This window comes from Xenia sp. Carnegie-2017, unplaced genomic scaffold (genome assembly GCF_021976095.1).
Source record: "Xenia sp. Carnegie-2017 unplaced genomic scaffold, XeniaSp_v1 HiC_scaffold_22, whole genome shotgun sequence".
NCBI classification, from domain to species: Eukaryota; Metazoa; Cnidaria; class Anthozoa; order Malacalcyonacea; family Xeniidae; genus Xenia; species Xenia sp. Carnegie-2017.
Genome location: NW_025813485.1, coordinates 11,429,757 through 11,457,654, shown reverse-complemented (window position 1 = coordinate 11,457,654; position 27,898 = coordinate 11,429,757). Strand labels below are relative to the sequence as shown.

The window sequence follows — 27,898 nt, the reverse complement described above, 5'->3', positions numbered from 1 at the left end:
TGCACTGATCTTTTCTCGAGTTCTCCCAATAAGGGTCTCCTTGGTTTGCATATGCCTGTGCAAACACAGTAAACATCTTTTATTTCCTAAATACAATTGCGATTTTCTAAAGAATATAACTTCAGGCAAAAAAGGCCTCACACGAAGTGGGCACCAGGTCCCTCGAGTAGTTGATTCGGCCAATGTTTGGATGACAGAACTGTATACAAAAATTGATACGCACTTGCCTTTCTCGTTAAATGAAAAAAAAATTGAAAAAATAATTAATTCATTTGTTTGATATGATAATTTATTCATACGAAAATACTTTCGTATGATTTCATAAAGCTATTTACAAAATTATATGGTACGTTCAACTTCATACAAGTTTAGAGATTTTCGAATTAAAAAATAGCAGTTTTTCGATTGGTGTCTTCAAGTAACAAATCAGCACTGGATTATAAAAATAATCGCAAAATCCTTCGCAAAAAAATTGTACACAAAATTGTGCTTTTCTACGTTAATTTACAATTTTATTCCATATTTTGAAAATAATTAACATCATGCAAACATTTTAACTCACCAAAAATCACATTTAATCTAATTTTTACAAAATACACATATCGTATGGTTTCTACCGAATACAAAAAGTAATAATAAATCGAGCAGAATCAACACCCCCTCCCTGCCCTAAACATTTCCGATTTTCTAATAAATTCTCTAAATGTGTAATTTGCCACAAATGCCCACTCGAATACCACAGCAAGCTAAGAAAATTTAACGAGTTTTATAGATTGTATCATCAGAAGCCATTTGTTTTTGCTTTTTTTACGAATGACTTATTTTTTCTCTAGCAAAAAAAATCGTTTTTCAATCTCACTTACAAATTTTTCGTTCAAAAAATTTTGCAAATTGTGTTTGTTTTATACAATTGCCGCGAACCACGAGTATTGCTGTTAGAATTTTCATCGCGCAACCAGTAACTCGAGTTCAACGACAGAGACAATCAAGTGTTTTGACGTTTAGGCGTCTGCGTGCAAATGCATTAAAAGACTTCGCACTCAAATTTTGAGAGATGAAATTCCTATTGTGATGCCGTATAAATTTATGCAAAAAGCTGAATCTTCATCAAGGCACTTCATGCATCGTGACTATAGTTAAAAATTTTACTGTTGAGGAGAATCTAACCATTATTGACATTTTACAATTATTGTGTGCAATTTCAATCAATCTGATAATGCAAGCAATTCCCTGATTGATTTGAATTTTAGACTATTATAAAGTTTATACTAGCTTAATCGACCCTGCCGCTAATTTCGCCTCCCAACCCAACCCTACCTCTCGCCTGCACTTTGTCTCGCAAATGGCCCTAAGCCTCACTCTCACAAAGTTCGTTGCTTAAGGACTGAGAATGTTTGTTTAAGGCATCCTGAATTTTTAGCAGCTAAATATAAATTGTGGCAATATTACCTATAGGTAATACGGAAATACTTTTAAAGTACTTGATTGAATGACCCTGCAGAGGAAGGATATCCTCGAATAACTTTAGGATCTCATGGAGATTGACTCAGGAACGACAAAAAAAGCAGTTATTCCTTCCTGGGTTAAGTTTCTGTCGAGGCTTGCGTTTTGTCGATCTTAGGCATGAAATTGAATTAAATGTTCGTTTAGCGTTATCTTTCCGATGGTGTGCGCTTGTTTGCTTATAATCAACCCGACTGAACTAACCTATTTTTTAAGAATCAACTTGCTGAAGAAGTACAGATATTTGATGTCTGTGTTCCAGTGGATCTAGCATTGGGCAAAATAAATCAGAACAGCCTGATGCGTGGTTACATCTTCCTTGGAGACTCATAGCAAATGTCATTGTTATAAAGGTATTTGAAATCCAAACAGGTCGGCTACGATTCATTTTATCTAACCATGTACCCACCACGGCTGCACGAGTTCCGATTTCAGAGTTTTATTTTGAACACATTTTTTCGTTCAGCACACTTGCGGAATTTCATCGGATTTGCCCATTCTTGTCCCTTGAACACATCACATATCTGTACGTCGTTCTGCCTCGTATCATAAAGACGGTTATAAACTGTCGATAAATATTTTTCCGACATTAACTAAAATAATTTACCTCGGTGCTCCTATGTCATATAAATATATACTTATCGTTGAGCATTCGATGAATCGAATGGTATAATGGCAATATTAAGTAATTTATCCCACTCTTGACCTTTCTTCCTCGAGCGGCAGAAGAATTCAAAGTGGAAAGGGACTTTCAAACGGACGCAACGCCTTCCAACGCGTATTCTTGTACAAAACTTGCTATGTCCTCCCTTTTAATGGTATATAACGCCTCATAGAGTCGGTCCATCGTCGCTTCATTCGACGTTTGCCACGTCCACAACATGTTCTCCGCCGCCGTTTCTTTGTTTACGGCTAAATTGCAAATTTGATCGTAAGTAAACTGCAGTTCCCCGGCGAGTTGCCTCCAGTTGGGCCGTCCCTCTGCCGTCAACATATCTTTGAGTTTCAGTAAAAATGAAGCGGGTTGACTGCGCAGGAGTATACCTAAAACAAAGGCGAATCCTTAGTCAATGAATTGATTAAATGTTTGAGATTTTAGCTTTATCTACTTGTTTGTCCTTGAGACTACGGTGCGTTGCAGTAAAAAACTCAGCTATGGTCGAACTCATTTTATGCTATACCCTAGAAGTCGCCTGCAGACAAAACATCGTGTGAACTTTAAAGAAAAATAACGGTAATGCTTTGCGCGCTTATGTTTAATTATTCCAAACCATCATCAGAGAAACATGCGCATGGAAAACGCGTGATTTGGACGAGATTTGAACTCGCATCTTCGCGGACTAGTATCCACTTCGATATCCTTAAGTCCTTTCTCTAAAATATGTTGACTCAACCTGCGCTCAACATTGTCGTGCGCTTGTTGAATGATGTTAAGTGATGTGTGCAAACGCTTTTAACATGTTGAGTCTTAAAGATGATGAAACATAGGATCATGGAATAAGATGTTCCACAATGTCCATCATCTGCGTATATACAGCTATACACATATATAGATCAGTGAGTTCAGCATGAACAATGCACATCTGGCAGCTCAACATCATCGTTGAGTCTTGAGTGTGCTGTTTGCAAACGCGCTAAACAGTATGAAGCACGCAGTAGTGACCGCGGAACAACGAAAATGTTCAGCGCTGTTGAATGGAAAGTTTCAGTAAGTTCAAACTTCTCACAACAACCCTAACACCGTTAAATGCTCCTCAACACCCCTCAACAGGGTGTGCAAATGCTCTCGAGATGTTGAGAAAGTTTGCTCGGGGCTTTGGCGTTGGCTTTGAATATGACTATGTTGAGGATGTCAATGCGTCAGTCAATACTGATACCAATTGTAACATTGTCGATCTACATTCACAAAGTACCCACCACCACCTACCCACCCCCCCGACTCACGAAGTTCGTATATTTTACCTGTGGAAAGTGGCACGAATTCCGAGCTTTGGTGTTTTGTCAGCCACACACCCCCTCGTTTTTTCTGACGAGCTTTCATTACAATAAATACGAGCAATGCAAGGAGTAAGAAACACAGAACTCCTAACACGGCGAGCAAAATAACCGCGTTGTTGCTATCGTTTGACACCATTGTTCTTGCCGTCGCATTTTCTACACAATGGTAAAGATATATTTTACGTGTAAACATAATGCGCAATTTGAAGATGGGAGGATCTGTATAACGACGAAGATAGATTTTACTTGTAAGGGCATGGCTACATCAGTCTACAACAATCGAGTTGTCCCGGCAAGGCTCGTTGTTTCTGATGCCCGAGTCAAGTTTTTTTCAATGGCGGGATAAATGAATTTTTCGTTATAGAAAAAAGATTTGCCATTTGCAACTTTAAACCAAGTGCCAATATGGACGCAAGAGTTTTTAACTTCATACTTAGACCTCCTAGACGGAAAGACTGGGGATTACACAAGCAAGGGAGATGATTTTCATCTCGATATTTTGGAAATCGTGCTCAATTTGAAGTTTGGAGGGGGTTTGGAAATCGTGCTCAATTGCGCGTGTTTGTCACCTTGTTTGTAACTCACCTGGAACGTACAATAGTAATTTATTGGTATTTTGTGTGCTGATTGTTGTTGGGCTTAGCGTTGTTTGACGTTGTGTCACTTCATCCTTGCAAATGGAGTCGTTCTCTGGTTTACACTCCCTTACGTAATGCTGGCATTTTGTGCATGGAACGCATGGAGAGTTGAAATTTTTTGTTAAATTGGAGAAATGATTCTATAATCAAAAGCAATCAATCGATTCAATTATTTAAATAAAAAACACAAGCTTAACTATATTAGAAGATATTTTAAGCTAATAAATAACACAAAGAAAATGGACTTTCAAAAATGGTCTGTCGACGTGAATTACTTCACTCACCGAAAGTGACGCTTTTCATCGAAGACAAATAAATCAATGGTCAAGAACACAGAAAATCAATGAAAGCAATTTGTTTTTTCAAAATTTCATAAGTAAATAAATCAACTATCTTTATTCGTTCGAAATTGTTTTTAGTACCATGCAAGCTGCGATGTCGTAGTATACTGTTCCTGCGAAAAGATTGCAAAATACGTGTGTTGATTTTTAAGGGATATGAAGCGAGTTGTCCCCACCAGCTGGGCTGAAATGCTTACGACTTAAACTTATTTCCCCTTTTTATTTTGTTTTCAACTCGGCTTATGTATTCAGCACTTAATATCAAAGTCCAGTTAGAATCTAACCATCAATATAAAAAGCACACTCACACTCACTGAGTGCGGCTTCAAAGTCATCTCATAATTACTCGAAGACGGTATTTTCACTCCACTGATTGCTCGATTTGAAATATTTTAAAGAATATCTTGCCATCGATGCCCAAATGACTTTGTCATTGATTAGAGAGAGCGTAATTTTTCTGTCGCACATAGTGAGTGTGAATGACAATGCTTTTTTAGTACCGGCATTAGTGTATGCCCCAATAAAACTGCGCGTGCGCCGGCGTTTGAGCGCGTATGTATTCTTTCTGTGCGTGTACGTACCTCTGGACACTTTAGGCACCTGGTGTTTTCTTCGAGTCCACATTTCTCAATTGGAAAGAAGCCTTCAGTGCACGCGCTGCATTCCATACAAAACGTATAGCTGTTGCTGAAGTATTTATTTTTTCCGCAATTGCAATCCGTTGCGTTGTTATATGTCTTTGTTGTTTTCCCAAACTACAAAAACAACGAAAATACATGTTATTCCTGGTTTATGTAGTATAAATTTGCCCACCATCTTAGTTTTTTTTAACTGCGTGTAGTCTCGCGTGTGATGACACGACATGTCGCTTCCTGGTTGCATGATGAATCGTCATGGGTTAAAACAATATTGTGCTGGAACAGGCTTATGCATACCGAGCAGACGTTTGGAAGACCTCGAGAGCAGATCAGTGCAAGCCCGAGACCGAAGGACGAGTGCTGCGTTCGAGAGTTCTCCCAAACGTCTCCGAGGTTTGCATAAGCCAATGCAAACACGAAATGCATCTTTCTTATGTAAAATAAATATAATGCGAAACAGATAAATTAAAAACAAACTTTTTATTTTTCCTCTAAAATGTATTTCTGACTGATTTGCAAATTCTCTTTAATTGATTTATTTGTTTTACAGCACATTTCGGTTTGCACAGGCTAATGCAAACTCGGATATAGAGCAATCAGCGCGCGCGTTTTATTGTTTTAATTTTGCAACTTAAACAGATGGGCCTACTCTTTATGAGATCGATCAAGTCTTTTCATAGATTTTATTTATTTCATACTACAGTATGCATTGGAAGGAGTGAAGGCCATTGAAATGATGATGGCTTATATTACCTGGCACGTATTGCATTTCGTCCTCTGTTTGTCAGTGCAATGTTGCGACACATATTGCCCGGGCTTACACATTTCACAACATCTGTTATCGTGAAGGTATTCCAACTTTCCACACGCTGTGGCAAAACCGATACCGCACAGAATGACCTGAAGATTTAAAGATTTTACTCGTTAGCTTATCGTTTTGAAATATAGCTGATCATTTACGTTCCAAAATTTTTGGTTTTGAAAGTGCATCGGCGTGGAATTGTTCTGATTAGTGGGTCATATAGGGTGAATGGCATATGACGTCACTTTTATTTCCAGATTACATTTACTGTAAGGACTTGCCAGCTTTATAATTGAGAGGGGGAAGGGTTATTTATACTTGCACCTATTTTGAGATATTTGAACTCAACATGGATTACTAAGTGCATGTACGAATACAGCCCCGTTCAAATCTGTTTTATAACGGAATTTCACGAATTAAGATATATTGCTGGTCTTCCTCCTTTATTTTATTTTGGTCGTTTTTTGAATGAAATAAACCCCCTATATATATAGGCTCTCTCATGTTAGAAAAAAATTGCTCAAATACTTTCGACTGTCGAAAGACATCCGAACTACGACAAGGACTTTCTTTGTTTTAAAAAACGACGTATTCGATTAGTTCAAAAGATATTATCAACTCGGGAATACAAACTTATTTCGACGTTCGTTTGAAGAGCTTCAATTCCACCGTGTACTATTAGCTGTAAACTATGCTCATAGCCTCATATGTCACAGAAGACGTACATTGCAGCAAATTACCAAAACGCATGAAGTGAAAGGTGTATTATGCTCACCACAAGATTTATGATTATCCTCTTCGTGTTTGTCATTTTCGTTAGGTGTAACTAAAAAGAAAAATAATTTGTAAGATATGGGATGGAGAAAAATTAGCACCTATCATTACCAGAAATGCATTTTCGATAATAATTAATCTAATTTCCCATTCGACAGAACCAGAGAAACGTTAATTTTTTTCGAGTAACTGCATAATCGTTGTATTTTGATGATGTTGGATGAAAAGACCTTGAAATTAATATACAATCCTAATCAAAGTCTTTTTCTTACATTAACTGATCCTGTCGTTTAAGTCTCTTTGACAAACGTTATTCTCATATAAATGTTTCGTAAATATAACTAACTGGCAGCGAGAGATACATAGCAAATGATTTTTGGACCTCTGCGCTGCTGAATTTGATGTCAGGACTTCGGTATTATAAGCTCGCGTGTAGAAGCGATCGAAGAAAAATTGAACAGGAAAACCAATACCGTGCAATCAGGAATAGTACTAAATTGACAAGTGCCTCTGTCTAGGCTCGCAATATTTGGCGACGATGTCTGTTAGGCTATGTAAACTACGCTCTGCTGCAGAATATGACAACCGACGCTCGAGCGCACGAAAACTTGTGGTAGATTATAACGTCAAGTTATGAATGAACAAACGCACGATATTGTAGCGACTATTACATACATACGTATTTGGGTGTGCCAGACCGCCTACTTTCTCCAGTACCTTTTTAAAAGTTAAGTGTATGTTTGCACATCTATTATAATACTTATGTGGTACTGCAAGCCATCATGCCAGCACGCGTTTAACCGCCAATTTTGTGAAATACTGGGGTATACGGGTGTCCTATACAATATCATGACTTATGTTGCCATATGATGTTGCGAGACGCTTTTGTAAAGTTTCATCGCATGTAAAGTCAAAAATGTATTGTATTGGTTTGTTTATAGGTTAAACTCGCTTATGGAAATCGAAGCGAATGCCTTGCGTTTGACTAATGCAAAAAGTCCATTTCACCTACTTTGTACATTGCTATTCACAAGTGCATGCAACTGTAACGAAACAATTTGAAACAACATTCGAGACAAAGTAGGACATATGTCGAATACTTGCATGCTATATATCGAACTGGTCGAGATCGAACTCTCTTTAACGTCTTCATCATTCATTCAGTGTTGTATGTTTTACCGATTTCAAGAAAATTCCGAGAAGAAACGATCATTTCCATATTGATTCGAGTGTTTTGTGCAGGAGAGCTATTTTGTTCAACATGATTTTATTATTTAGGAACATTGCATAACAAGCTTAGGCTATTATGAATGTATTATTGAAACTATACACTTGACTTTTTCATTGTCGTTTTTCAAAACAACGTCTTAGACAGTACCATTGCACTATCTGCGTATGAAGCACGTACATATTCATTGAAAATTTACAATGTTTTGTATAATCAAACATTAAGGAAGATTAATCAGTCATGACTATCAACATGATGAATATTATATAAGTTATGTATGTGTTATGTGTACATAATGTATTAGAAAACTTAGATATATTTTGCATTGATATTAGTTTATATTTGCTTTGAGATACATCGGATTATGGCGTTTCAATGATACTTGTATTTATTTTTTATAATTATTTTGAACAATGTATTTATCGTCTTCGTTGTTTAACACCAAAAATAATCGTACGACGTGGATCGCCTGCTGATCGATCCGAGAGGATCGTAAAACGGAGAAACTTACTATTGAGATGACTAAGTTATTCGACTAAGTTTAAATAGAAACTAACCATTGAAATATGTTTTGAATTTGCATAAGTTAATCTGGTGACTTCTAGGTTCTCCATCCTACACAAGAAACTATGATAAGCAGTGGAATTCGCGCTATTTTCTTTTATGAATGAAATTTGTTTGGTTCTGCTAAAAATACATTTTAGTCTGGTCCTGTCGAGTTCTCTACATGGCAGCATAACAGTAATATTGAACGAGTCCACAAATAACCCCAACTAAGGAAAACATGACTGAAATTTATTCATACCTCAACTAAAACATAACTAGCGAAAAACATGATACAAAGAAAGTTTTAATTGATCTGATATAAGAGCAAGATTTAAATCACGAACCAAGGCAGTTCTTAAATAAGAGTGAAGCACCGAATGATATATTTGGAACGTCACTATATTTTCAAGCTGTCATACTGTGTACATGTATTCGACATTAGCCTCGTCATGACTTATCTATAGTGAAAACCTTGTGAAGACCAGTATGACATAATTGTATTCAAAATAATTACAAGACACGTTCTTCACATTTGATGATGATTTATAGTAAGGCATGAAATATTTTCATTCAGTCGTTTTACTAGACGCTTTATGACTCACCGAAGTACCCATTGAGGAGAACAGAACAAAATGAAACTTCTTTTACTTTCGAATTCAACGCTTCAGTTTACTAGAACATGATAACGTTTGTACTTCAGAAAAGCTAACGCCACTTTGTCCTCGGATAATGAGATTATATATTGAACAGTGCACAGTATCTTCCGGTGTTACCAATCGAACATATACACTCGAGAGATTCCACTTAGGGAATGTGGTTTTGTAGCAACGAAGATAAAACATATACTTAGAGGTTTTCGTAAATAATTGTTGTAAAGTATTCGAAATATGTCATATTTACATACTTGGAGTTTTCGACGCGTTAGACGCACGTTAACTAAACTCCGGCAGTTAGCACGCTTCCATCGCTTACATAACCCTCCCATTTACCTGCGTGCATCCGAATAAACGACATGTGCTCTAGAATACGTTAGACTTTACCTAAACTTTTGCTGTGGACTTCGTAGGATGGCGGCATCAACGCGAAAAGCAATGTCTGGTAAACTCTTGTCGCTCGGATCACGCAAGTCCATGGAATGACTTAAAAAATCCTCTTTAAATGGACCAGTTTCAAGGTCGAAGACAAAATGTTCTCTCAAATCTCGTGCTCTGTTTTTTCCGGCTTCAAGTGCCCAGCGATATTATACTGCGGTCGAAATCGAGGGTCATTCATATCAAAGGCAATTATACTACGCGCTTACACACCGTCGAGAAAAATTTAAATCACAATCAGAACTCCAAAGCACGAATAACAATAGAAATGTCTCAAAGCTACTGTTTCCAATGCAGCGCTAAAATTGAAAAGCAGAACTATGCGGTATTCGACAAACGAAGGTTTGCGATACGATTTTTCCGTTGAAAAACAAACCGAAGTACGAATGATGTGAATTGAGCAAAAATTTCCAAACAGCTTGTTTGCAGTGTAAATATGGCGATTGCAGTGAAAGCAAATGGTTTTTCGACAAATACTTTATCAGCATGCCAACTCGCTCCCCGTGGTTTTGGATAGAATAGCCAACTATATTCAATTGCTTAGCTTATCTTTATGAAGTAGGTATGGTGCTGAAAACAGACAGATTGCATTGTGTTGTTCGTTGTTAGCGCACACTTATGCTAAATAGCTATTGTCTCGTTTGCATTTTGCATGTTTCATTTGGTGGGACTTTTATACATCTGGTAAACTCGAGCTTGTAAGCAATTGGTCAAGTTCAGCTCGTGCATTTTTATCGTTTGTTAGGCCCGTCAAATCGTGAAGATATTTTCGACAATCGACTTTATCGCCTGACGGTAATCGACTTAGTAGCGAATCACAATAGAAATTGCAAGAGACTCATTGTGTTGTACCTTAGGGTGCTCTCCTGATGAAAGTAGTGCCGAAATCAACCTTGTAACCTTGTTTATAAACAGTCATTGAAAGCACCACAATGGACCACGTTGCATAATTATTAAAAAATTAAGAATGAAAATTTCGATTGAAAATGAATCTATAGTGATTGTTGGCTGGCTTCCCCATTTCTTGACAAACGTTTCAATGTCGATATTATCAAAGATAAAGCTGGATTTCTGCCATATCTCTGTAGCTTTCAGCTAGATTGTATGTTCGTTAATTTTTGCCTGAAATGTGAAAAAGCTGGTGGAAAAGTTAGACAGTTAGTAAATACCGATCCTCTTGTGATCATCCATATGGACAAAAGTTCTATCCTTATTGATTTGTGCGACTTGGAAAGTAATCATTTCTACTTTATTTTTCCAACATGTACAGCATTACACTTCATTGGTTCAATGTACAAACAAGTACCCCGAAAGTAACCCCAAGGTTGTGGACGTATCGCCTTGCACACGTGATTCAGTGAACATATTTTTGCATGGAAACACACAATATAGAGAGGTTAAGATGTCTCTTATGCATTGATATGTTTTGTTGTTTTTTACCGAAGTACTTTCGCCCACTGTTAGCTTGTAGAGACCTTTGTAATTAATTAACACCACTGCCATGTTATTCACAGTCGTTTGCAATTTAAAATAACAGCATGTGATTTATCCTTTTATGATAGTAAACTCCATAGATTACCGCAAGAGTTCAAGTTTCGTTTATTACAAAAGATGTTGACTGCGAGAGCTCAGATCAGTGCAAACATCTTTTGCTTTTTTTATAAAATAACTATAAGGCAAAACAGATAAATTTAAAACGATTGTTTTAATTTTTCTGAAACATGTATTCACGATTGATTTGCATGTTCTCTTGGATTGATTTAATTGATTTAGCTCAAATCGGTTTGCACAGGCTAATGGAAACTCAGCTATTGACCAATCAGCGCACGCGTTTTATTGTTTTTATTTTATAATAATAATTCAATAATAGTACATACGTACATCTAGCTATTCATCTGTCTGCAATGCAAACTCGAAAAATGGTTTATCGGGATTTTACTTAAATGTGTACCAACATGTCACAATTCAGTCTATAAGCACCGCCACCTGACTAATACTAAAAGTCCAAAACACACTTGGGGTCCTTTGGACGCTCAATTAGCTAACATTAAATATGTACCATTACATGCTAGATCACTAAGTTTGGAAAACTCAGAACTTGTTGCATCGGAACTTAAAAATGGTTGATAGTTTTAACTGTATCAAAAGGATGATGGATTTCAATGATCATCATTTATTTAATCCCAAAATGCCTTACCCAGCTGAAATATAATTTTTTAAAAAATGAATACCCTTTCAGGTCGTTCTCCGTCAGTATTGTACTTTTTACCGATGGAACAAAGTTAGGGGTGCAGTGCCTATTCCTGTAGAGGCGCAGCGCTCATTTAGTCCAGCAACTTTAGTTTAAGACCTAAAGGCCGTGGGTTGTTGGGGGGGGGGGAGGGGGGTTGGGCATCGGTCAAGGCCAAGCAGTCCCAAATTCAGCATATGTCATAATTTATTGAAAACATACATCAATGAAAATCAATGCAAAATGCAAAAATCACTAAACATTGACACCAAAATTTGCATAGCAGTTTCAAAATGCAGGCTGGCTACGATTGTCGCCGTAGTGATGTTATTAATGTACGAACGATGAAGAATAAATACAGGTTCAATTACATGTGTCGACATTTTCATAAAGCAAATTCATAAATTAGAAAGAAGTACAAGAAATACACGCAACTTCGAAAATAAACATGAAAATTTTTGGCTTTCCCAGTCATCACCCCAGTCAAACAATAACGACAGTCAATAGTTCCCCCTTCTCCCAACACAGTCACGCAAACCAAATATGCTTAAGGGCCACATCTTTCTCCTCTACCCCAATTTATGTCTGCTAAATGATTAATGAGTGTTGTTCTGACGCATTCGATTGAACACATTCACTAAGGTTCTGTACTGGATTTTCTAGGAGCGGTCAATTCTCACAGATTTTAAAGCTCTGTCAAGATTGTTAATGGCAGGGACGAAAAAGATTTTCAAACTCTGACTGACCTGTAAATGATTATTGCTCCTTAAAAAACGCGTGGAAAAGGTAAACTTTCGTGCTTTTTAGACTGAACGCAAATCAAGTAAATTGTGAAATCGTTTTATGATGGGCTATTATGAAACTATATTTCATACGATGGTTTGTGTGGTTTTAAAAATCCACTCCATTCCGTCGAGATGCTGGAAAGTATTCAGCAATTTTAGACCAGCTGCAGTGGCGATTCATTACCATCCTATAAGTGATCCTCACACTCAGGAAACTTAGTCATCCTAATGCTTACTAAGTTGTCATGCGGGCTTATTAGATAATCTATTCATTACGCAGATTTTAAAGCATAAATTGTTTATGGCACGATAGGTCATAATCTTGTGTGATTATTGGATGTTCCTAAATGATTACTTAAAAAAAGTGAATTCGTTCAACACTATACGAGAACGTAATCGTTAATCAAATTTCATTTTGAGAGATTAATTCAAAAACGATCATTTTTATTGTTTTATGTTGCGGTATGAAAGCTCGAAAGCCTGCGTCGACAACTAAAAACATACGCGGCCAATTTTCTTTGATTGCAATTACCTATATGGGGTCTATTGTCAATTGGGAATGGTTTATTCTATTTCTGTCGCCCGAATTTTCTATATATAGCATGTGTTTATCGAAGATAATATTTTAGTTCTGCAATTTTGTTTACGAAAAGTAGCTTCGTAGGCACAAGCATCAAATCTGTTCCCTTTTTACTTCAATGTATCGTTCCATCATATTTAGATGGACTCAATGCAAAGTTCAGTGTTCTAACTTTGCTAATAACCAAATCCATCATTAGAATACTTCGCGATACACTACTTTAACGCGCATGCCCGCATAACTAACTACCGAGATTTTTGTACCACGTATGTCACGTGCAATGACAATCAGTAAATTTAATTTTTGACAAGTAGGAATGATAAAAAAACTGACCACAGTCAGTAATCTAACTAAATATACAGCACCGAGTTGCACAGCGATGTGGTCTTTCTACATATTTTTAAAATAAAAACAACAAAACCCGTTTGGTGATAGGTCAGGTCTATAGCTGAGTTTGCATTAGCCTGTGCTAGCCGATCTCTTCATAGCTATATCAATTGACTCAATGAAAGAGAATTTGCAAATCAATCATGAATGTATCTTAGAAGGAAGATCAAAACGCTTGTTTTAAATTTATCTTTTTTGCGTTATTGTTATTCCATATAAGAAATAAAAGATGCCTTGCAAAATTGCACATGGCTTATGCAAACCTCGGAGACGTTTGTGAGAACTCTCGAGCATGTGCAATCCTCGACCTTCGATCTCGGTTTTGCACTGATCAGCTCTCGAGTTCTTCCAAAGATCTCCTCAGTTTGCATAAGCCTGTGAAAACACAATAAAAACAACTTTATTTCTTGAATAATGTTATTTCACATTCGTAACGAGATAGACTATATTTCACTTTAACGGATCTTAGACGCAATGAAAAGCGAGAGAGATGTTTCAATGGGAAGTTTGATTTTGTTCAATAAAGCTTAGGTTTAATATATTAGGTTTCACTAAATAAATCCCGTATTCAATCTACCTTTCTGGTGGTTTAATATTATAGTTTAAGATGTAAGATTAAGATTAACTGCGTGAGAAATAATCACACCATGCCTTATGTTGATCACGCGCATTTCCGCTATAACCAGTGGCTATAACTTTGACGCATGTTTGTTCTCCATGTAAGTACGTCATTTTTTTGGGCATAGTTGTCACCCTGGGCGGCTGAGTTCTAATCTAAACATGTTATATTTATACCATTTATAATATTTTCTCGACGTTCAACGTCAAATCGACTCTAAGCGTTTGGCAGGTGTGAAACCTGATTTTCCAACACATGTACACAACTTTTGTGAAAAAATGCTAACCTTTTTTGTTGATTAGCTTTATAAAAATTGCATATGTTAGAGTCAGTACGTATTGCAGGTCAATCTCTGAACATCTCCCTAAACAAAGCCGCCCACTTTCTTGCACTTAAACTAGCGGAAAGGTGCTGAAGTCCATGCGGATCTATGGACGAGTGAATTATCGTTTCGTTTCTGTTTACTTGTAATTTTTTTTAGGATTTTACATTTGTCTTATTTGTTTTGAACGTGTTTTTCTTTGTGCTCGTGATTGTGATCAATAGTCTGCAAGGATCGCATCCCCTTGGCCTTGTATGCATGGTTATAAATAGCAATGTACTTTGTAACGCTCGAGAAAAATCTTATGATGCAGATGAATAGCATCGGTCCAACCTTTAAAAAATCGCAATTAACATTCATGTTGATCACGTTGTAAAACATCAGTAAGATTTAAATAGCGCATTGTTTACATAGAGTTCGTGTACTGGCCCTATCTTGTGAGTGTCATGTGAATTTGAAACACCGTTGCATGGGTAAACAGATCACCTGTTTCCTTGTATGCTCCTCGCCATGACGTGGCTTGATGCATTCTCTAACTTAAAAAATCAACTTGAATAAGACTTTATTGCCCTTCAAAAACGCGTCAACTGCTATGCACGATTTCCCACTTTGTGAACCTTGAGCTACCTTGTGTAATTCTCGAGTTATTTCTCATTTGTCAACAACGGAAAATAATAAATCGTTGTAGGCATTTAGACTTTACACCCTATAGCTATAGGCAAGTCGTTTGGTATGTTGTATTATCAATTGAGGAACAGGGCATATAGTTAACTGAAATGTTACAATTATTGAAAAATTGTGGATCGTGATTTCCAGTGCAGCGCAATTGCTCTCATATATCTTCACAAAGATTGCCTGTGCAGCTCAAAGCCTAAAACTGGTCAATAGATAATAGGCCAAGACGTACAAGCTAATCGATTTTCTTTCTTTTGAATAACAAAGAGAGATGACTAATTAATTTTTAGATGAATGTACATGGTTCCTCATTTAACAAATTCTGTTCATTTTAAACAGTTATGCATAGATTATAAACCCGAGTGTGCTTGTTGTATACTACACAGTATATGTACATGATTTTCTTGTAGAAACTAACCATTAAAATTTCTAGGCATGTAAATTTTTGCATTAATTTATACCGATTTACCAAGATATATGTAAACAAGGCGTTGTATATCATGAAATAAAGTCTCGAACGCGGTTTCCACATTTTTTAAAACAAGTTTCCTGACTGGATGAATTTTACAGCCAAGTATGCTTGCTGGATGTACATAATTTTTAAAAAGTAGTGCCATTTATATAACTATGGTCATTCTAGACCGTTGGTAAAATACACCGTCGAACATAAAATATCTTTCAACTTATACCGTGGAAATTTAACCTTGATTTGCTATTCTTTCAAATAGTTTGCGCGATACAAATAGGAACTAAGCTTTACTATTCCTTTCATGAATATTAGTGTACTTAAGAGAAAATATTTCAAACACCTACGAAATTTTGATGTGTCTTCTTTACTCCTATGCATAAAATCAAAGTTTAATGTACGGGAATTTACACGTATGAATCCGATAATTGTACGAAGTCAGATTAGTTCACGAGTACAGAATATAACGACCAATACATTACTTGTTAGAATTTAAACAACCTACTCTATATCGTGTCTATTTTCTTGTCTGCCATGTTAGGCTCTTACGATCGTTTTAAATTTTTTAGCATGAAACATACATATGATGTATGTATGTATACTTTCATTTGAAATAGATTGTTGTTCCAGAATGCGCAACGAATGCTGTGTCAACACCGTACACATCTTAACAACGTACCTGCTCTCATAAATCTTATGTTTATTTCTCTACGGTACTTGCTCATGAGCTTTTGTTTGAAAGTCTTTAAACTCCTGCTGTGTTCTACTTACGCACACAGTTCCTTTCTAATAATGTTGCCTTCCTAATGTTTATATTATAACAATGAAAATACCGACTCGGTTCGTGTACCTTTAACTCGTTCACTTGTGAATATGTTTAAAGCGCGTTCACAGTAACACGAAGCCAGCTGTATAGTATACTTGGGTTAGTTTTATAACAAAATGATCGACCTTCCTGTACGTGAGTGCAGTACAGTATTGATTATTCGTAAAGTTTCAACGTGGCTCTAACATAAATGTCGACGGCTTAAATCAAAATCTGTAAGGAATCGTTTACAATAAATTTCTTACCTCGAAATCTCAAGGTCTTAAGCCAGCCAAGACACGTATATGTTAAAGTAATACAGCGCCTATCATCTTGTTACCTCATGAAGTTTTCGTTCCAGTCCATAGATGTCGAGATTACCTCATCGCACGATGATGTTTCGACATCATTTTGACTTAAGCTCATTTGGCAGTTACTACATTTTCTGGGACATTACATCTAAATGTCTGGTAACTGTACGTTCAATTGCTCACTCGGCACGAACACTAGGTGAATGCTTTCGTTGTAAACGAGTTTAATAAACAAATACGTCTATATTTTCATATGACAATGGCTGTAAGCTTGCCCGAACACGTTTGTGCGCTAAACAATTGCGACCACACGATTGGTCCATCGTGACCCTCGCATTAGAGGCGGAACAGGCGATCAGTAATTACCAATTACTTGAAGTTTGGTCAGTTTTGTAATTGTTGCAAAAAAGACGAAGTCAAAGGCCAATGCTTTTGTGTACCGACGAGACGATTATGCGTCGCAGGCTTGTCAATACAGACAAAGTTGCTTTAATTGAAGTAGGCAGAAACAATCACAACTATAAGGGGGCATATTGAGCTAATAATATGTCGCTTTGCAGAACGATCAACGTCCATTGTGTCGGACGTTTAACAGTGAAAACTTTAACATAATATTTAACAATGAAGGCCAATTGAAGTTAAGTTGGGCTTATGGGCCGACTTGTAATTTTCCGAGCTCTGTTCCTGCGTTCATTTTGTGAAAGAAAGACGTTTTAAGACGATCAATAAAGAAGAATGAGATTGTGTTGTACACACATACAAGGACGTTGCACCATCGAGATAGGCGTGCGAAAGTTGGGAATTAATAACACTTCTTGAGAGCTAACTGCAATCGTCGCGACAGTATGGATTTTAGTTGTCGGCAAGCTGTTATGCCTTTGTTTTTAATTACCCTTCTAGTACCAGCAACCCACCCACATAGAAATTTCGAAAAATACTTTCAGCTGTAAATATATCCAAAATAGTTCGAAATTCGCTGTCACAAAAGCTACAACTGTCGCCTACGGCGTAGTCGTTTATTAATAATAGTTGTGCACCATACTTTTACACACCAACGCATTGGGTTACATGTCTATCAGTGGATTTTAAATGGCCTAATTATTCTTTTTGGGGGGAGGGGAGGGCTGTTGTGCAAAAGAGGACTTGGCATGTAGATTGTCCTTATAACGTTTCTTCCATGAAGGAAACGTTGTTTTTCAAACCTTCGTGATGCATGCACTTGATCGTTGCGCGCAATATCTTCGAAAAAAAAGACATTGTTTTCGCGGATTGACCATTATGTGTCCTTTCACGAATTTTGCTGGGTAATTCGATCTATATTTCAAACATATATGGCAAATAAACTTGGTTGCGTACTTATTCGTATTTCAGTATACCAATCGCCTAAAAATATGGTTTGTGAAATGTGAACTGCATAGAATCTAGTATTTTGATGCTTTAACATGCATCAGTGAAATTCAATTGCAAAATAACATTTCTCGCAAGTAGACTTAATGGACGTCAGTCTTTCGTTAAGAAATGTAGGCTTTACGAATGAACTGACGCAATAAATGGCTGAAGACTAGTAATCCTGTTGTTGACAGAAATACAACACTTCACTGTTCTATCCAATACATGCAAAGTAGCATTTCAAGATTACAAATCTTAATGCAAAAACTTATGTCGTTAAAGCTTTAATGGAGCAACTCTTTTTTAATCTAACCTCCTTTCTTTTCAATTCAGTGATCCTTCTTTTCTTGCTCTTACGGTGTACAATTATTAAATTACTTGGTTAATGTTTATTAATGTACATTTATGACGGACAAAGTTGCAACTTTATTGTTAGATTAAGCACATGAATGTATTTATTTCGTGTAGGCGTGCAATATTTAAGTGCTGTCCCTCAATTGAGCTATGTGTTCTCGTTTTTAACCCGAAAATGATCATTCAATATACATATATCTATGTGTATATAAGCAGTCGTAAACGATATCGATGATATCTAAGATGTTTGTTTGTGTCCTATATTTTTATTATATTTATGCTCTTGAACGGAATTTTGCTCGCACTCGCTAACAAATGCACAGACGTCATTTTTAACAGCAGGATTTTAGCTCCATTGACATCACTCATTACGTTTGCTCCGAAAGCGTAACGTATTGTTATTGTGCATTCGACATGTGCCAGTCACAATTGCGAAGTTGATAAAAAATCAGGCTTCGGCTTTGCTGGGGTCTGGGGAGATACGAGCGCTGTGATGAATCAAACTCTCACTTTATCGGAAAAGTTACATCAATCAGTGAACTTGATGAGAGACCTTTTTTGAATACCTCATACGTTAATCTTCCTGACGTAGATTCAGTATGCTGGATAATGCACAAAAAGGTAATCATGATATGGCCAAAGCACCCGAAATGCGCTAATTGCAAAAGGCTGCGTTGCTGCGAGCGATAAATGCCAAACATTCACGATTTAATTATAAACTATAACCAATTGCATATGAACTCGTTATCTATTCATGAATACTATACTAGTATAGAAATGAATGAAATGTCGCTACAGGGGATAGATAGGTGGCTTAATTTTTTTCATAAACAAAAACGCGATTGCTTCTGTTCTGACAATGAAACCCGCTACCCACATTCCACGAATGAATAGCCGTAGCTGGCCTTTGTTGCCTCCTTATGAAAGATTCAAATATTGTTGTACCTGCTTTGGGTCTTATCGCTCTCTTTCTCGTTGAATTCGCCAGACATGAGCTAATAGTAAACTAGGATAAGTTTTGACAATTCGCAAATGCATTCATCGAACGCGTTGTACGAATTAGCTGTATAAGGACCAAATGTTTCCATTGAAAATATTTCACAGAGTTGCTATACACAAGCAGAGAACAACGCGGACATTTTAAAACGTGGGGAAGCATAGTAAAATAGAATGAACTAACAATTGGCAATATATTGAATGTTTATATGACGTTGTACAAAATACCATTGATATTTTTCAAGATATTTTAGAGATGCACACATGAAGTAATAAAGACATTTTAAAACGTATGATGGTATAGTAAAATAGAGTAAGTTGACCTTTGGCTAGTGCATTCATCGAATAGAGAGCAAAAACAAATTTTACGCATTTTTCAGTATGGAATGATGTATATTTCTGTACACCGCCCACGTTTGGCAACGGGAATGATTGTGCACCGAATTTCAGTAACAGGCTTGTCGAAGCTAAACATTTTTTATCGATAACTATTGTTACTACGTTCTATTTCAAAGACAACGTACGCTTGGTTCAAAAATTATATAATCATAGTGCTCAAACTTGTGCAACCACCCTACTTTGTTTCGTGTGCACTGGGCTTATGTGAATTAAATGGCGACTTATTCCATAAGGCAATGTTCTGGTTGAAGATAATTTAGAGATGCGATTCACACAGAGCAACATGGATATTTTGAAATGTAGGGATACATATGGTATAATTTAGTAAGTTGACCTTAGGACAGAGCATTCATTTAATAGAGAGCTACAAAAATTCTACACAGTTACTTTTAAATGGATTTCTAGTACATCCGATGAAAATTCGTTGACATGCAGAAATCAATTAGAGCTATGTATGAAATACCTGATGTATACGGTCAACGGATTCCACTTTTTGTATTCCTTTGCCTTTAAAATACCATTCAACCTTTCTCTTCGAGGTTTTTGATCCTTTGATTGCGGAATCAAACTACATACGCTTAAATAGCCACACTAAATTGCCTGAAACGTGTTTAATCTTGCCCAGAGATAACGATTCACAAACGACTTGACAAGGTGTTAAGTAAAACAATCGAATTTCCTATTCCTTCTATCATGCATCCGTGCAACTGCAAACAGCGATATGTATAAGAATGAAGAAAGGGATATTACGCGCTTGCTCTATTAAAGGGCTATATGCTGTGAGCCCCTAAATGTGTATGGGCATATAAACATTGTGTATCGCCATTGGAAGTTAGGTGAGCACGTGGGGGTCTTTAGTTACGCTTTTGCACACCATGTTTATTGTGGTTTTGACTTCTTTCGCTTTGCAAACGTCAGTTTTCTTTTTGTAAAAGAGCAATGATATCTGCATTCGAATTTTATTGAAATATTATCATTATCAATATCAGTGATAGTTGCGCGATGTTTACACATCTGTCAATACAAATCTGTTTTAAATTTATTGCGCTAATTTTCAACGGTCGTTCGAAATAACCAATAACTTTCGAAGAAATTTAAAAAATTGGTAGCTGGGGAGGGGAGGGGGCAAAACTTTTGAAATTATCAGCAAAAAGCAGCGAAGCCGGTTTATTTAACTTTGTTGCCATTGTCGTACGCGGTATTTTTCGTTTGAATTGCTTTAGCCGATTACAATCAGTCGTGAACAGTTTAATCTTTAAATACCTTAATTTCACATTATAAACTACTCATTAACGCACCAGTCGATTTTCACGGTAAAGCCTTTTTAACCTCTGTCGTATTAGTGGCCGGTACGTTAGACATTGCATTCCGTGAATAAGTGCTAATAAGTATACTGTATACGTATGGACTGACAAAATTTTTGCCATATTTGCATCGTTTAATTATAGCTGTTTTACAGGCGTGCGATTACAGTGGATTTTACTGATCAAACATTGCCTACGAATCTGCACTGAATACCTGTATTATTTTTAAATTATGCGCATAAATCATTCTTGCAATACCTTAAAAGATTCACTGGATTTTCGAACTCTGAATTGGGCTTTCGATGTCTCGGAAGACTTAATGTTTGTATCTGAATAAGGCCTAGGAGGATTAATAGAGTGGAAGAATAAATAGAGCGTAAATATCAGATTGAATCAAAATCAAGACTAGAAATAAATGAGTTGAATTTAAAATCAAAAATTAAAATTAGAATTAGAATTAAATTAGCGGAATTTAAATGAAAATGAAAATTAGATGTAAATTAGTGGAAAATTAAATAGATTGGAAGAATTTGAGTAAACCTTTGTAAATTGCAAGTCAAGTGTGTGACATGTCAACGTTTAAATATACTTTCCATATGGTTATAATTCTTGTTTACAACAAACCATGGGAACGGGCTTTGTTGTCGTACTTTGTTCGACTTCATACACTTCGACACTTGCTAACATATGAAATTCATATAGGAACGCCTATCGGTAAATAGCATCGTCACTTTTCACGCGACATGTGCATACAAGAACAAATTCTTTGATGCAATTTCTTCCACCGAGCCTCGCCATTCATGAAGCTTTTCATTCAAAACTTACGCGAGCGAGTTTCGTCAAAAATCGGCGATGAGATGTCGCATTTGGTTTTGGCATTAGAATTATATCATCTCCTGAATTACAACAAACAGTAATACGAGAAGAGTCTGTCTAAAATTAAACTATAAAGCTACCTTTATGTTATGACACAAAATTTTATCACGCAGTTTCTGATTGAATTGCGAAGGCAATCGTATAATGGATCAAAAAAGTTACTCTGAACACGAACGCGTTGTTAAAATTATGCATCTTGTTTAGCTTTTCGCACTGAATCAAACTGAGGCGAAATTGACACTGTCCATGAAACAGAAAGTGCACGGCTAAACCACCATTGAAAATTACGGCAGCAAATGTTTGTGTGAATACAAATCATGAGTATTTTAACACGTGGTTACACAAAGTGTGTCGACTTCTTGCCTTCGGAAGTTGCTCCAGAATTTTTCTCTCGATTCCAGATAGAATTATGGGGAAAATAATGAGAGGCAAATTCCTTCATGTGTTTATCTTCTACGTTTTCTTCAAATGAAACACCATATATACACAATGAATGGCGTCAGGAGAACAATAAATGTGCGCAGGCACATCACAGAAATTATAAGCACCGATTAAGTTTTCTGCAGGTATATGCATTGTATACAATCGAAAATTCGAAGTGCAAAGATTGTAGAACGTCATACATACCGCATCTCATATGTTGTGAAAGAGTATGCTAGACCCAAAAGCAAATAGTGAAATATTTGGAACCTTCTACGTCAGTCTAAATTGTTATTAACATTACCTGCTGAGACAAACGACGACTCTAAGGGTAAGACAGCCCATTTTTACTTTTTCTCATAATAGTGGCGAAATCATTTACTGCATGTTATAAATTCTCATCATGTTGAGATTTTCTGCTGACGTGTGAGTATAAAAATCTATTCAAAATGAGTGGGCATTCGGCATTGGGCGGTGCCCGCCTCCGACGCCCCAGCACACTCTTCAAATAAGAAATAAATGAAATCACTAGGCTGTTTGCAATATTTTTAGTGAAAGTAAATAGAACAATTTCACGCACAAAGCAGACATAGCTTTATTCGCTGCTGAATTCTTTTTCTATTCGGATTTCACAATCCTCATTGCATAGCATTCCATTGTTTTTGCCTTCACACTTCACATTAGAGTCACATTTACCTTTGAATCTTCATGTGGCTTTTTTATTGTGTTTGAGTGACATCCATGAAAAAGAAAATTTGGTGATGTCTTGTTTGCAACAGTGTTTTGCTCACTTGCAGGTGATCTATTCTTTCCAACCAAGAACAGTTTTAGACAAGAGAAGTGAGCTCAGCTGAAATGATTGCATTCAAGGCGATCTTGCTGTGGTTAGTGTGGGACGTCGCCTTTTGAAGTGCACAACTTCATTATATATTGTTTGGAGATGATCTGTAAACACATCTCAGTTAGCTAGTGTCTGGTCGTCGAGGTTTCTATGGGACTTTGTCAAGCTAAGTGATTTCAAATTCTTTTTTGCACAAATTTACCTTGGTTTACAAATGGTTTCGTCAATGCGTTTTCACCCTGAAAAACTTTAGAGCATGCGCAATTATTCATTTAAGTTTCCTATCTTTTTTTGTTCTCTTTTGCCTGTTATTGTTTTCATTGCAGGTTAAGTGAGAGAATCACAATCTCGAAGCCAAAAGCAGCGAATAGTCCAAATACTTTCTTTCATGCTTGATTGCGGTGCATTCATTTCAATAGTTTCTGACGTACTGTCCATGAATCATAAGGATGACGCTAACAAGTTGTCTGGTTGTGGCCAGGGAATTAATTCTTAGCTTCAAGACCAGACGCCTAGTGACAATGGAATATAGCAAAGTACTGCCAATAAACGAGGCAGAGCTAACTTTTCTCATATTCTTGTATACAGCCGATGCTATATCACCCGTAGAATGAATATATGAATTGAACTTTGAAGTTGCAAATGGTGATTATGACTAAGATTATGATTAAGATTATGATTAAGATTACTATAATTTACAAGTATCAGAAATACAGCTTTTAATAACTATAAGTTTGATTCGCTGAATTTAGTTTACTTTAATTTTTAGTCATAGCATTTCTTTTCAGAACTACCGAAGGTGTGGTTGTCATTTACCATGGCAAATACGCTCTTTATATGGCAGTATTTAAGTTTGTTTGCCTACTAGGCCTTCCTTTGCCGCGCCCACGCTTGTCAATCACCACAAACTTCGGTCAACGCAGACGAACCAGCGTGAATTCTATCGCTCTTGTTTACACAACCGTGGGCCGCCAACAACATGAGAGCAAAAATGCCGACTGTACCTTGGAACTTTTCCTCTTTTCCACGTGCAATATCAATAAGAACTCATAAGTATTTTCATGATTTTTCTCAGAAGCGGATCCAGCGTTCGTCAAAATAAATTAAAGCTTTCCAATTTCAATTTCTCAAAGTACTTTCAGACAAACACTGTTAGCTTTGAATTTCTAAAGAATATAAGAAATGGTGCTAAAAATGTATATTTATATATTCCAAAATGTTTCGCAGTATTTTATTTTGACGCACCCTAGATCCGCCACTGTTTTTCTCCTTCGCCAGTTAGGTAGACACTTGAAAATGACGGTCTTTTGCTAATTCATGAACTTGGATTCCATTGTTTTTAAGATACTTCAATTATCTCTTTAGCGATTCGAGTTCAATTGCCTTGGATGTTCTTGACTTCAGTTTTCATGTTCAAATTTGAAAAACCGCGAAAAATTGCTAGAAACGAGTGTTTTGTGTAAATATGCTCAATTACTGCATGTTTAATTTACAGCTTGAGTATCGAGTGAAAATTTCCTTTGGATGTGCTTGAAGGACATTGCTTTTTCACTTCTGATTATAGTAGTCCACTGTATGCCTTGGACTTACCACACACATATAGCTATGTCTGTTTGTCGTAAAACCAGGGACGTATTGAGCGTGTGTAGTGTGCTGAAAAATGATCCGTAAATTTCTACGAAATAAATGGCGGTCGGTTTCTTGAACAAAAGCAGTCAGTAATTTTTAATTTATGTTATCAAGCAGGCGTTCAAATAAAATCAAGCGTGTTTTTTAATCACACTTTGTGCCTTTGTAAATCAGAAATGTGCATGGGCTAACAAATGAAAATATGTGTGTTCAGCGCATTCAGTAAGAAGAATCAAAATATATTCTGTTTTTAAAATATAGTGGCAGTATTGGTTTTGTCATTTGATTTACGCAAAAAATCCTCTGATTTGTACTGAAAATGGAGCGACTTCTTTAGGCTGAAAAATATTCAAAATCATTATGATTCGATCATTCACATGGAAATGCTTGAAAGCAGAAAGATAAGGAAGAATGTCTGCACCGAAAGAGCTGCAAGTCTGTGGTGTGACAATTGCAGAACAATAGCGAAGCCAAAACAAACTCGTTGAAAAAATAAAGGCTTTGAGACGTGATCCTTGTACAAATTTCTCATTTTAATTCCTGCTATCAAGAAAAGCATTTTGTCCTTACATGTAAAGAAGCTTTGTCAGGATATCATTAACTTCGTCGGCAAAGTGATTAAAAAAATACCGCCCCTAATCTGATTGTCCTCGGCGTGCATTTGCTGTAAAAAATCTTCTTTTGACAAATTCATGTATCGGCGTTTTATTCAAACTGACACAATTCAATGGAAGAAGTTATTAAATACTCTTTGCAATGCAATCAGAAAGCATCGTGGCAAAATTTCCTTTCGTAAACACTTAAATTCTCGATTGAAAATATAAACATTTTTACATAACCTGACACTTGAAAGCAAGGATGTCGTCAGGCTTCATCTATGCATATTTTACGCAAAATATATACCGTCCGTCTAACCGCTGCATTTTTGTTTTTTAGAATCATATAATATAGTGATGTTTCTCTTATAGGAAATAATCAGGTTATGAAAATCTTCTCCTTTCGTACTGAAACATTTGTATGGCGTCATAGAACTACTTTAATAGCGTACATTACAATAAACGTTCAGCACTGCCATCGTGCCATTTATGTCCATGAAAAAAAAGACCTATATGGGAAATTTAATTCATGCTTAGCTTTACTATTTTCGAGGTTTTTTCAATTCTCATGTCTTCATGCATCAGTGATATGAGCAAGGAGATAACATAAACCTCTCTTCCAGCAACCGACCACTATACGACTACATAAACACATCGATTTCATCAACATAATCTAGCAGCTTTAATATGCCACGAAAAGTTTGCGACATGTTCAAGACGAGTAATAGCTTGATATTCAATTTCATTGCATACGACTGGAGTGAGTTATCTTAAAATAATATCTCGGTTGTTTTTGTTTTGGGCATCACGTTATTACCTGCGTCGAAATATTTTGCACTTGTTAAACAAAACGCATTGTGAAATAATATTTTAAGTCTATTTTCTGTTGCTCCAGTTGTGTTTAAAACACGCAATAGCCACATCTTTGGATAAACAGGGGCAAATGCCGGGATATTTCAGACTTTTTTATTTATAACGGAATTATTAAGAAAATCTCGACTTCTTTTGCGAGAGGCTCTGTTTATAGCTTGTTTGATAGCGTTAATACCCATTACATTCATTCTTTAGATGTATTAATGTAGGAATCAATATAAGTGCTTTATCATATATGCAAAGCTTCAAATCTTCAAGTCACAAATGACAACCACTTACTCACGCACACAAGTAGTCTGTGTGAATGAACATATTTTATTCGATATTATGGTAATTTGTGTTTTAACTTAAAGAAAAATGGCTAAACATATAAAATGAAACGCTCAACATTTGACCTCTTTTTGTTTATTCAGTTTAACAGCCGTTTAAAAAGATGCATGTGAGCCATTGACTCGTTAAAATGCCCAATGGTGCTTGCCACGATGCGCCCACGAACGAGTAAACACCGTGAATTTAAGTCACCTCAAGGTTATTTTCGTTTAATAGCATATACTTTCGTCAGTCTTGCTTTGAAGCATTATACAATCGCTCTATTTTGTGTAATCCGATAAGCACAAGCGCGCATTCTTGACGTTTTCATAAAATATTTGTTTCGGAAAACCTATTCGGTTTAAAAATGTCACTAACTTAGACGTGACGCAGAAAAGTAGTTACCCTCGTACGTTGAATAAAATTTATTATCTGAACTTCAAACTATCATTCTTTGCGATTCTTTCCCCAATTACAGATTTGCAAACCTAAGCAAATTTTTGCGCACTGATTGCTCGGCAACTTGGATTGTATTTTCTCGTGCACTTAATGATTTACGCGTTGAATAGATTTTTCTAAAATTACTTGTTAGTAAGTTCCGCAATCTGTGTTTGAAATAATGCGAAAAAACTATTTAGGCACACTAGAACGAACTACTGTTAAATACAAGAAAACAGGAAACGTGTAAAATATTATGAAATTCTCTTCATGTTAATAGCCATTAATAGCCATTCGGCGTGAAAATGATTTCAATTAACACTTTTAAGGATTCTATTATCATTTTTTTTCACAATTTTTTTATGAAACTCAAAAAGAAACGAGTAACATTAAGTAAGATCCTTCCAACACTTTTTTGCCCACAATCAACAGTGTATGATTATATTGGACTAATTTTAGTGAAACAAACGTGATCGTTTTGTATTTTTAATGCAGCAGGCAACTCACCACTTTTGCTCATTCTTCATCGCACCTGTTCAACATTCATCAAACGAGATTCACAACTTGTTACACGAAAGAAGTTTGGCACTTTTTACTGGATTTACTTGACAAGCTACATGCTATGTAAATGCAACCCGGCGACATGTGATATACCTAATTATTTCGAGGGAATGACGTATTCCTATTACAATGACTCGCGGGTCGACTCATTGATTACGCTAAACCAAAAACAGA

General features: G+C 36.3%; 2 protein-coding genes across 7 annotated transcripts in view; one reads left to right on the top strand and one right to left on the bottom strand.

The window, feature by feature from the left end:
- The window catches only part of LOC124445517, a 41,335-nt gene extending 17,285 nt beyond the window's left edge, over nt 1-24,050 (top strand). The window contains exons 12-13 of the transcript XR_006948184.1: nt 12,453-12,575; nt 23,275-24,050. The gene's annotated coding sequence lies outside the window, so the exon portion shown is untranslated. The remainder of the gene's footprint in view (nt 1-12,452; nt 12,576-23,274) is intronic.
- On the bottom strand, nt 272-27,789 carry LOC124445518 (tumor necrosis factor receptor superfamily member 16-like). Of its 6 annotated transcripts, none has more exons than XM_046996241.1 (7): nt 27,671-27,789; nt 6,696-6,746; nt 5,872-6,018; nt 5,062-5,235; nt 4,087-4,279; nt 3,466-3,657; nt 272-2,547 (listed from the first exon to the last, which is right to left on the bottom strand). In XM_046996241.1, the coding sequence occupies exons 2-7, from the start codon at nt 6,729-6,731 to the stop codon at nt 2,255-2,257; spliced, it is 1,035 nt and encodes a 344-aa protein (XP_046852197.1). In that variant the 5' UTR covers nt 6,732-6,746; nt 27,671-27,789; the 3' UTR covers nt 272-2,254. The 6 variants fall into 6 exon arrangements, with proteins under 6 accessions (XP_046852197.1, XP_046852200.1, XP_046852199.1 ...); XM_046996244.1 differs by lacking the exon at nt 27,671-27,789 and adding an exon at nt 20,341-20,631; XM_046996243.1 differs by lacking the exon at nt 27,671-27,789 and adding an exon at nt 16,769-16,988.
- Between the last annotated feature and the right edge of the window lie 109 nt (nt 27,790-27,898).

Excerpts from the sequence above, each read along its gene's own strand:
- LOC124445518 (XM_046996239.1), bottom strand. Across the intron at positions 6,019-6,695 it reads GGATAATCATAAATCTTGTG|GTCATTCTGTGCGGTATCGG; the intron begins GTGAGCATAATA and ends TTAAATCTTCAG. Across the intron at positions 5,236-5,871 it reads CGAAATGCAATACGTGCCAG|TTTGGGAAAACAACAAAGAC; the intron begins GTAATATAAGCC and ends TTGTTTTTGTAG.